Raw genomic sequence first — 12,132 nt, forward strand, 5'->3', positions numbered from 1 at the left:
CAAGCCACTGTAGCTTTGAACTGTCTGAGAGCATCTGTACTTTCTTTATCTTGATTTATTTACTGCATCCATTAGCAAGATGTGTCATAAGCTATCCAAAAGGCCTAAGAGGGGTGAATTTTGGAGTCTGGAAATAACTCAAAATTTTCTCCTTGTGAATTAATGGCAGTTGCTTTTTCGCTTTATGCCATTTTCTCTTAATGAAAGGTTTCAAAGGAAGGCTCTACTTTCAAATAGTGGGGAAAACCTGTACGTGGTCTGATACTCTATAGAAGGCAGTGGGGATTTCAGTCGGGCTTCTCAGCTAAGTCCATGATGCTTTGCAAGCTCACTGGAATTAAAACCTGTACTTGTACACCCCAGAATTGTTAGTCTCTTCAGTAATAAAGATGGGACTTAATTTTTTTATGGTCTCAATAAAACATTCAAGTAATTACATAGTTCCATTCATACATAGCAAGATGTATCACAAAGTGAGTAACAATGATTCTGGGAAGAACAGGATTAGTTGCGTCATCTCATGGAATGAAGGGCCTGGAGAACAATACTTCTCAGAGGTCAGCCTTCCTCAGGTCAGTTTCAAATGTAAGTGATCCTACCTCGGTTCATCCATACTTCCTGGACTTGCTCTGTACAAAAGGTTTAGATTTATTCATATTGATCTCATCCTGGTTTAGATCTCTAGGCTTTTTTTTTTAGATTTTGTTTATTTGTCAGATTGAGGGAGAGTGCAAGCAGGGGAGGAGCAGAGTGAAAAGGGAGAAGCAAGCTTCCCACTGAGCAGGGAACCAGATGCAGGACTGGATCTGAGGACCCTGGGATCATGACCTGAGCTGAAGGCAGACACTTAACCCACTGAGCCACCCAGGTGCCCCTCTAGGTTTGTTTTGAAAAGAACTTCTTTCCTCTTTGTCCTCCTCCTATTCCTCCTCCTTGTCTTCCTTCTCCCTTGGACTCATGGATACCTAATTCTGGAGTCCCAAATATATTCTCCTCAGTTTCCCAAGAAGCCTAGGCAGCAGTTTCCAAATCAGGATTCGCTTCACAATCCTCTGGGGGGAACTTGTAAACACTACAGATGTCAGATTTTACTTAGGCTGATTAGAATCTTTCTAGCTACAAAAAGTGTAAGGGAAGAATAGCCAGAAACCATTCATTCATTTGTTCATTTGTTCATCCATTCAGCAATTTTTGAATGGAAAATGTGCAGCATGTGTGGCTGTGTACTAGGTGCTGAAGATCCAGATGTAAATAGAAATGAGTGTTGCCTTTAAGGGATTTACAGTCTGGTGGGAAGTAAGTAGGAAAGCTGAATAGGTAAAGAAAGGTGCTGCGGCACAAAAGGAGAACTTAATTCTGCTTTCGGGACTTGAAGCAGGTAGTCGGGGACAGGAGTTTCCTGGGCAGAGAAGGACATTCAAAGTAGAACTAGGTTATGCGAAGGTATGGAAATGTGAGAGAGGTTAGCAAGTACTGGAAACTGCATGTAGTTCCTCATGTGTGTATGAGAAAACAAGAAGTAAAAGTTGTCCGTGGTAAAGGAGCACACAAGAAAATTTCCCAGAACTGAAAGACACGAGTTCACTGGGAGCCCAGGCTGAGAGAGTTCACTCAATGTCCCACCAGTGAATGAAAGACTCTCCTCAACATGTGCTGTCAATTTCAGCTTTCGGAAGTGAATACAGGGTCCTAAAAGCTTTCAGAGAAGAAGTAATAGTATAAAAAAGATTAGTTACCAGAGCACAGTCAGGCTGCTTTGCAGCTGCATTAGAAACTAGAAGACTATGAAGGAATACTTTTGAAGTTATTTCCTACCTGGAATTGCAAAGCCAGACAGGGTATCAATGAAGACATTTAAAGACACACAGATTTTTTTTAAAAAAATTGCATTCTGGATACTCTATTAGGTTGTTAATGGGAGATGTACACTGTTAAAACAAGGGAATAAACCAAAAAAGGAAAAGCAGGAGCTTCAAGGATGGGGGTTCTCACAGAGAAGGTGAAGGAAATTTTGGGATGATGGTGAAGGGAAGTTTCAGTCCAAGTCAGGCCTATATAGCAACCATTCAGCCAGATTGAATCCAGATGAAGAGTACAGGAGGAATGTCTCTGAGAAAACAATAGAACATTCTCCGCCAAATTACCAGACATTTTCATTTTGTTAGAAGAGGTTTGCAGTTCTTGGGAGAGTTCGATGCAGTGCATACATGCTAAGCAAACAACAAAAACAGAGCAGCTAATAACTCTAGGAGAAACAAAAAGTTATCCAAGAAAGGAAAAAATCATTGAATCCCACATAGGAGTCCTGAGAATATTTACTTTGTCTACAGTAGTCAGACTACTGACTATTGATTTAACTAAATGTTAAAATATATTTGGAAGTTGGGAGGATTGGCAGGTGTGATGTATTTCTATGTAGGGATAAAGGGGATTTATGAAAACCAAATCCTTTTCTTCCACAGAGAGAAGTTAATAGGTAATACCTGAAATGGAACCATCGAGAAATAGCAATATGAACACATTTTGTAGAAATATAGAGGTAAATAGCAGAAGAAAATGCTAAAGTAGTCAAAATTAGTTCCTCTGGAGAAAGAATTGGGTGTGGGGAGGAGTAGAGGAGAGTTCTATTTTTTATTATAGGCTTTGTAGTCCTATTTTATTTTTATACTTTGATAACATTAAAATAACAATATAGACCTCGCATCAGTAACACGCAGGGAATCTTGCAAATGGTGCTTCAGATTTTGTTGCACCACCTTTGTAGCTTGCATATTCTTTTTACCTACCTTTGGCACATTCCTAAATTTTATCCAAACTTTCTTCCTTTCTATAATTAACTGATATGAATTGAAGCAAAAGTTAATAAGGTAAATTGTTGACTCACGTGTGTATAGACTAAAGCTGGATACGGTAGGTTTTTTTGCCCTGTATTTATATGTAGACTGTAGACTAGCTTTTAAACTTAAAGTGGGGGAAAAAATCCTCTCTCTTGTCTTCTCCAAGGGGTAGAGCAGAGTTTGACTTTGTGGGGAGTCAGCATTCTTGGGGCATTTGGTTGGCTCAGTAGGTACAGCATGTGACTCCTGATCTTAGGGTTGTAAGTTCAAGCCCCACATTAGCCATAGAGCTTACTTGAAAAAAAAAAAAAAAAAAAGGAAGAAAGAAAGAAGGAAAAAGAAGTCAGCATTCCTCAGTGACATGATGTTCCAAAAATGGGGCTGCTAGTCAGCTGCACGTTAAGATCTCTGAGCCGACTGTGTACAGCACTCAGCAGAGCTTCAAGTTGTTTATGAAGAAAATTTGTCCATTTATATGGATACAAACTGCCCCCTCCACCTTTTTGTTTTGAAAATAATCAAACCCCACAGAGAATGGAAAGAGTAGTGAAGCACTCCTATAACTTTTGCCTAGATTCATGAGTTCTTAACATTTTGCCGCATTTGCTTCCTCTCTCTGTATACCCATGCACTGTTTTTGAAGGTTGGGGGGAGGGTTGTACCATTTTAAATCAAGTTGTAGGTATAATGCTTAAATATGCCTCCCAGTAGATCTCCCAAGAACAAGAACATCCTCCTACCAGACCAGAATACCATTATTATGCATGGATAAGATAATAGTACCTAATATATAGTTAGTATTCAGGTTTTCCTCAAATCCCAATAATACTTTCTGTAGATTTTGTTTTTTTATGCCAATATCCAGTTGGTGGTCAGTTACTGCATTTGGTCCTCATGTTTATTTATGTCTCCTCATGAAATTTTTCTGCCCCTTTTTTTTTTTTTTTAAATCTTTCCTGACATTGACTGTGATGAGGACCCAGGCTTGTTGACTGTGATGAGGACCCAGGCTTGTTGTTTTTGCATGTGTATGTTTTTGTCTCTTTGCTCCCTCATTGTGAGAATCTGGTTTACAATTTGGCAAGAACATGTATGCAGACTTTTGTCATCCACCTGCTTCTTATGCAGGTTCAAGATTTTAGTCCATTGTTCTCTTGTTTGTAGGTTTTTGTTTTGTTTTTCCTGCTCATCTGTGGTTTGGCATGGGGTGTAAAGAATGACCGCTTACCTGGATAATAGTAAAACTCCTTAGTCTGCAGAAAATATCACTGTAATAATCTCTGGGAGGGGTAATCTGTTTCTCTGGAGACAAACATAATATTTTTTTTTAAAAACATTCTTGGCAGAATTCTTTGGATGACTTAATATATTGTAATCAAGGGCAAATTTTCTCCTCTTTAATTAAGTTCTGCTACAGTATACAGTCCAGGGAGCCACTTGTGGCAAACACTCGGCCAGCTTTTCAATCATCCCTCCGCAGAACGTTTGCTTTCGGAATAGACGCCCTGAACGTGTGTTGAGTTTGCAGCATTTTGGCCCTCCCTGTGCCGGGATGCCCGACCGCTTAGGTTATGTATATTTTGCGTGAAGTGAGCACACCGTGGAGAGACGGCGCTCCTCGGATACCGGGAGAGCTGTGCAAGCTTGCTGCCGAAAGCATGCCTCCCGTCTGTCAGGGCTTTGTGGTAGACCTGGTGACACAGTAGCCTTTCGCCAGAGCTCCTGGGGATGTGCAGGAAGTACCGTGACGGGTTTTGTCAGGGGGAAATCTGAGCCATTTCTCTGCGAACAGCTGGGTTTCAGAGTCTGGACAAGTGGCCGTTGACTTTTGCACGGGCTGCCAGGGTAAGGGTTTTTCATTTTGATTTGTTCATAGCCTTGCTTTCCTTTCTCCTAAGTCATCAAGGCTCTTTCTGGAAGTTTCGCGGCGCTTGTTACACGTTATCTAAAGTGGGATTCAGAGGATTGGTTCTAATATGTTTATGATCCAACTTTTCTTTCGCTTTCTCTCCACAGATCTTGTGGGAGTCTAATCCTTTGTCATTATGAGATGTCGTCTCTCGGTGCCTCCTTTGTGCAAATTAAATTTGATGACTTGCAGTTTTTTGAAAACTGCGGTGGAGGAAGTTTTGGGAGTGTATATCGAGCCAGATGGATATCCCAGGACAAGGAGGTGGCTGTGAAGAAGCTGCTCAAAATAGAGAAAGAGGTAAGGTCTTCTGCTGTCAGGAATGGTCGCGATTGCACTTATGTAAGCTGTTCAACCCCAGTCAGAGGTCACGGGCTGTCAGGGACCTCTCAAGCCCGGCCTTTGGGGCTGATCCACGAAGCTGTTTCCCAATTCCATTCTGGGAGCCCCATAAATAGAAATCCCTGCCACGTGTGCTTTAGGGTTGAGCTCTCCTAGGGGTCATTTGAACTGAGAGGATTTGTTTCCACGGCATGAAAGACCGAATGTTCTCTAGGCTCTCCTTGAGGGGAAGGTGAGGTTTCAAAAACCTTCCGAGGCTTCAGGCTTTGCCTTTTCCCAGGTCAGCCGAGAGGGGTCAGTAAAGAGTAACGTGTGAACATTTTTACTCCCTTTCTATTTTGGGTTTTGTGAATTTGTGGCCGTCAGGAGTTGTCTTTTAAAAAATAAAAAGCGATATTTTTCTACTGAAATATAAATAATACTAGCTTCTTGGATTTCACCTCTACTTGGACTTCATCTTAATAAAGAATTAACAGGTGCTAGACAAACAGCTGCCCTTTTTGTAAAATCAGAAAGAAGCCTTGGCTTCCCGAGTCTGGCACCTGTGCTGGTTCCGGGGGAGCACGCAACTCCTACCAAGACCCTTCCTCTTCCTTAGGAATAACACGCAGCGTGGTCCCCGGGTCCCCAGTTTAGTACCTGGAGAATAAAGCTAATTGTGGAGCTGACCTGTAGGGGCTCAGTGGCACTCGCAGCTTTTACCCTCTGCAGCTGGTTTTGGTCATTTCTATTTATGTCCTGTTTTGGCTAATTAATGTGTGTTTTTTTCTCTCTCTCTCCCCTCAGTGTCTTTTTAAAAGGAACTTTGCCATAAATATCTTTTAATCTCCCCTGAATGATTTCATTTTTGTTTTTTCCCTTTAACTGCTGTCATTGAACCACAGTGGTTGATTAGAGAAGGGGACCTGAAAGGCATCCTTTGTGGCGTTTCCTCCCAGCAGTGCTGTGTGACTCTGGTCACCAGCTGGGCTTCCAATTTGTTGAAGCCAGGTGTGCAGGACTAAGATCTTTCTGCCTGGGGGTACCTGTAGGTTGGGGAAAGCATTACAGAGCGATAGCTTTTCACACCCGTGTGTATACAGAAGAGACCCGTGCTATGTAGAAAACGTTTCCTCCCCTTTATTTCTCCATCAACACGTTTTAAAATAGTAGCCACATAGTAAAACCATTTCTTACTCTGGACAGAGCCTAGCTGCTTTTATCTAGTGAACTCTTACGTCCTTTATAGGCATGCATTATTGTACCCATTTTCTAGATGGGAAAGTAGAGATCTGGAAAATGTATTAAGGTACCTCAGGAGGGGCAAGTAAAATCCAGGAGATCAGATCTCCTGTTCTGTAGTTCTGAACTCTGAAATCTGTAGTTGACCAGATTAGATAGAAAATAAGCCAATTCCATCAAATTTATATTCAGAATATTTAAACCTGCTAATGTTTGTAAGCATTAGGTCATGCAGGTTCTGTACAGGCTTGTTCTTATATGATTGTTGGATGTGAGAAAGACCTTTGAGTCCAAGAGCAGATTTTGCCAGGAAAACAGTAATTGCAGCATATGCACTCCACCCCCATTTATATATAATACCATTTATAATTTTATTTTTTTACTCTCTTTAAGAAAGCAGGAGAATGACATAGGAAAGCATGGGGTGGGGGGAAAGCAGGAATTGGAAACACCCAAGTCCGGCTCTTATGTAGGTATTTAACCTAGATGGGTTATCATTCAGAAATTGAGTTGATTTACAGTGATACAAATGAAACTTTGGGGGCTGGTTTGTCAGTGACTGTCAACGAAAAGGAGATGGGGTGAATTACTGCAGAGCATCCTCAAACTTACTCAGTCAACATGGGTTTGAGATAGAAAACATTTTGGCCAGGGCTTGGCAATTATCGGGAAAGGCAATGTGCATTTCTTAGGTTGATTTTTGTTATGCTTTTTGGGCTGTGGATAAGCTTGCTGGCTAGGTGTTTTCTAAGTGAGGTAAAAGTAGTCAGCTCCGGATTTTTTTCCAATGTGTAGATTCAGTTTTATGTTACTTGATCACTTTTGCCAAGAAGCAGTAGGACGCTTAATAACATGTTTGTAGCTCACTCATGTAACTCTTAAGAGGGACCTGATATCGGATTATGTTTTATGAACTTAGTGATGAAAGGTAGGTGGAGAAAATATTTACCCAACTCTTGAACTTCACATATGTAGGAGGAAAGAAGACCTTCTATTTTGACTTTTTTGTAGACCTCTAATTTAGGATGTGTTACTTTTCTCTGCGTTAGTGAATATTTATTACTTTTTTAATTTGGAAGAAAAGAAAAATTGAATTTACTTAAAATCTGTGTAGTTTTTTAAAACTTAATTTTTAAAAGATTTTACACCTGCAGAATAACTATAAGAATGGTACTGTGAATTCTAGCATTCCCCTAGAATCACCACTTATTAACATTTTTCAACATTTGCTCTCTCTTTAAATATTATATTAATTTATATGTATTCATACATATTTATTTATTTTGAGAGAAATTGAAAGAGAAAGAGAAAGAATGGGAAGAGGGCAAAAGGAGAGAATCTTCAGACTCCTGCTGACCGTGGAGCCCGGTGCAGAAAGCTTCTCAGGACCCTGAGACCAAGAGTCGAACACTTAACTGACTAAGTCACCCAGGCGCCCCCATATTCATCTGTATTTTATTGAACCATGAGATAAATCACAGATACTAGGTACATTTATCCCTAAACACTTTAGCGTCTCCCAAGAATGCAACCATAGCACAACTATCCAATTAGAAAATTTAATACGAATGCAATAATATTATCTGTCCTACAGTCTGTATTCAAATTTTGTGGACTGTCCCAGTGAGGACTTTTTATGGCAGTTTTTTTCAACCCAGGATCCAATCAGGATCACATATTGCACTTCAATGGTATACCTGTTTAATCTGCTTTAACTGGGCGGTTTCTCTGCTCTTCTTTGTCTTTTTAAAAATTTGACATTTTTGAAGAGTACAGGACAGTTATGTAGAATGTCCCTTATTTTGGGTTTATCTGATTTTCCCTTCCTCTTGCCTAGTTTAAGGTTATGTAGTTTTGGTAGGAATACTTCAGAGGTCATATGCCCTTGGCATATTTTAATGGGAGACTACGATGTCAGTTTGTCTCGTTACTGGTGATGCTAATTTTGAACCCTCGACTAAGAAGGGTTTACCCAAATTCTCTACAGAAAAAAAAAAATACCTTTTTTCCCTTTGTAATTAATAATTAAGCCTTTGAAAGATACTCTGAGGTTATGTAAATATCTTCTTTCAACAAAAGTTACCCAATGTTTTGAGCATCTGTTGGCAACTCTTGTTTGAATCAGATGTTACTTTGACAGTTAACTGCGCAGACGGCTGACAGTTAACTGCGCAGACGGCAAAAAGTTATAGCATAAATGAGAGCCTTCTTTTCTTCACTTATTTACCTGCTCCTTCACCAATTGTCTTATTGTGGACTTATGGATTCTTTTTCAAATTCAAAATGTTATATTGTATTAAATTGTTTCTCACTTTCATGCTGAAAATGTCCCAATGCAAGAGTCCCTTCAAGTTAGTTCCCGTGTCTTTTGGTGTCTCCATCACTTGTTAGCATTTTCTTACTTCCTTGCACAAGAAGATGTTCCAGGCTGATCTAGTTCCTGCCTGATTGCTGTAATCAGTCATTTTTTCAAGAAGCCTTGGCTCTGGGTGCCTGATTTGGGACTCTGATATTTAGAAACCAAGGTTTGGATACAAGTTTTGTTTATTGTAGACTTACTTTTATTTTTTAAATATTTTATTTATTTATTTGACAGAGAAAGATCACAAGTGGCAGAGAGGCAGGCAGAGAGAGAGGGGGAAGCAGGCTCCCCACAGAGCAGGGACTCCGACGTGGGGCTCGATCCCAGCATCCTGGGATCATGACCTGAGCTGAAGGCAGAGTCTTAACCCACTGAGCTACCAAAGCACCCCAAGTAGACTTACTTTTAAAAAAGAGCTGGGGTGTCTTGGTGGCTCAGTCTGGTTAAACCTCTGCCTTCGGCTCAGGTCATGATCCTAGGGTCCAGGGATCGGCCCTGCATCGGGTTCCCTGCTCAGTAGGAAGCCTGCTTCTCCCTCTCCCACTCCTCTGGCTTATGTTCCCTCTCTCACTGCACTCTATCAAAGAAATAAAATCTTTTAAAAAAAAGAGCCTTTGGGGTTGCCTGTGTGGCACAGTTGGTTAAGCATCCACCTCTTGGTTCTTAAGCACACAAACAAAGGCAAATATGGGGGGTGATGGATATGTTATTTCCATTATGTGAATCCTTTCACACTATATGCATATAGTAAAATCATCATGTTTAATACTTCTAAAATATTACAATTTTATTTGTTGATTATACCTCAGTAAAGCTGAAAAAAATTAATCTACATCTGTACAATGGCATTCCTTTGCATTTGGAGGAATATTTACGAATATTGAAAGAGCTAGGGAAATGCTCATTAATGTGGTAAACCAAGTTACAAAGCATTATATATGGTAAGATTTTGGGTGCCTGCTTGGTGTTTGAATGGCTTTTTTATTTTTCTTATACTTCCTTTGTTTTCCGGAATTTTCTATAATGGTCTCATGTTTTTCCCCAACATTTTATTATGAAAATTTCAAACAGAAGAGCTGGAAGTTTCCTAGTGAATTTCTATGGGTCTACCATCTAGGGTCTGTCAGTAACATAAATACTTGCTTCATCACATATATATTCAGCTACGTGTCCTTCTACCCATCAATCTGTTTTGATGCATTTCGATACAAGTTGCAGGCATCAGTATCTTTCCCCTTAAGTACTTCAGTGTGCATATTATTACCAGAGTTCAGTATGGTTTACTCTTTTTCTTTTGAGGTAAAATTTACATACAGTGAGGGGCACCATTCACTACATTCTGATTAATGTGAACACCGTGTGAGCCTTAGAGTTACTTTTATAATTGGAAGAAACTAAAAAAAAATTATAGCTCTGACAATCTATGTCACTTTCTCAGGATGTTCAAGTGAATTGAGTTTTATAAAACTCTTTAATATACCACAGATTACTAATTTTCCAGTCTCAATATGTGCCTCTAAAATGTTTAATGTCTACTGTTCCATCAATTTTCTGTAGCAGCGTGGAAGAATTTTTCAGTGGTAATTTAGTTAGTTGCAGATTTACTTACATTTCACTGTTTATTTTTGTTAAAAAAAAAAAAAAGTTCTCAACAGGGAAAGAAATACTATCTTAAGTATCTATGCCAAAGGTAAGACAAGAAGCCATTATTGTATCTTTTTGGTAAATTCCGGATGAGTTGAGATCAAACCATAGTGCATAGGCAGAAATCGGAGCAAGGAGTGGATAGGGCAGAGAAAGACATTATGGGTCAGTGTCCTCTTTCTATCCACAGACCACACATGGCCAAGAGTTCTTCAGCTTCACAACCCTTTTAGGAAGGCTTATTCAAAACAGCTTCATTCTGCTCTTGCAGTGTATTTCACGATATGTTGAATCAGACATGTCTACACATGATGTTTTTCTAACAGATGGAAACCTGCAAGTGTTTGTTACCTTGGGATCTGTGAATATCCAGCTGATTGTAGGAAACCAGACCTAAGTATGCGATAGGAAACATGATTCTTTTTGTTTCCCCAAAAGAACTGAAAGGAAGCACAGTGCTCAGGAGGTGAAAGATGAGGTTTCATTTGCCTTTTGCAAGGCATCACTCCTTTTGTTTAAAAAAAAAAAAAAAAAAGTCTTACCAAATTTGTTGTAGAAATGTTGAAAGCCAGATCAATTCAAGTTTCAAAACTGTCCCACACTGTAGATGTTTATAAATAAATAGAGAAGATCAAAATGTCAAAACAGGGTATAAGAACAGGAACTACCAAGAAGTTTTTGTATAAAGGGGGAAATACCTGTATGAAGTAGAAAATACAGTTTTGAAATTGACACAGAACTCAGAACTAAAAATAAAAGGTTTCGTCATACAGACTTTATCAACATGACAGCATTTGGTGCTTCACAGAAGGCTAGCAAATGTTTTTATCACTTTAGTAGCTCTTTGGAGGACTGATTTTCCTTTCCTTTTCTTTGCAGTTCTGTAGCTTTTTCCCAAGAAATTATTTGCATTTACTTTAACTGTAGAAATGCTATTTTAATTTTTTTCCCATCTTGGACACAGTAAAGAAGAAGAAAACTGCATTTATTTTCTTTGTAAATCTTCTCAGTATTTAAATACATTGATAAAACAAATGTAAACAAAAATATCTTGCATACTTGATGCCTGCCATCGAGTTCTGGCATAGTTTCTGTGGTAATTTGTGCACAGTTTTTCCTGTCCTCAGTCAGAATTTACCCATTCTGGATTTTTTTTTTTTTGAGGTCAGTGGTTCTCAAAGTGTGCCCTTTGGACCAGAAGTATCAATACTACCTGGGAAATTGTTAGAAATGCAACTTCTTGGGCCTCAGCTATACTGACTCAGGAACTCTGGTGTGTGGGGCCTGGCAGTCTGGGTTGTAGCAAGTTTTCCAGGTATTCCCGATGCCCACTAGAATTTGAGAACTTTAGGTTGTCCCCGGCCAGTCACAGGGCACATGCATTTGATCAGGTTGTTAACTTTCGTTTGGAATTTTAGGTCCCTTGTCAAGCTGGTAGTGCTTGTTAGAGGCTTTTCAGACCCTGAAATTTACCACGTCCAGGTGACCCCCAGTGCACAGGCACTGCTTGCCTGTGTCCCTGAGTGTGATAGACGAAAGCTGACTTTGTCATCGGGCTCCCTGCTGAGTGGGAAGCCTGCTTCTCCCTCTCCCACTCCCCCGGTTTATGTTCAGGCATATAATCTCAGGCAAATGCCTTCAGATTCCAGACCTTCCACTCTGGGCTCCTCACCTGCTGTGTCTTTCGTTCTGACCTGAACTCTCACTCCTGTCTCCCTTTTCCATTTCTGTGACTGTATTCCCTCTTTCCTGCTGCTATAACGCCCTTGTCCTCCCTGCCTGGGCCGATCCTCCCTGCTCTCGGGCTTTGATTTCTT

General features: G+C 40.0%; 1 protein-coding gene across 2 annotated transcripts in view; it reads left to right on the forward strand.

Annotated features, from left to right (window-relative positions):
• The window catches only part of MAP3K20 (mitogen-activated protein kinase kinase kinase 20), a 178,248-nt gene that overhangs the window by 7,896 nt on the left and 158,220 nt on the right, over positions 1-12,132 (forward strand). For both annotated transcript variants that reach the window (XM_044242350.1, XM_044242351.1), the window contains one exon: positions 4,854-5,046. In XM_044242350.1, coding sequence (XP_044098285.1) covers positions 4,888-5,046 — 159 coding nt within the window. In that variant the 5' untranslated portion in view covers positions 4,854-4,887. Of the gene's footprint in view, positions 1-4,853; positions 5,047-12,132 lie in introns of those variants that run through there.

The sequence above is a fragment of the Neovison vison genome, chromosome 3 (assembly GCF_020171115.1).
Source record: "Neovison vison isolate M4711 chromosome 3, ASM_NN_V1, whole genome shotgun sequence".
Lineage (NCBI taxonomy): Eukaryota > Metazoa > Chordata > Mammalia > Carnivora > Mustelidae > Neogale > Neogale vison.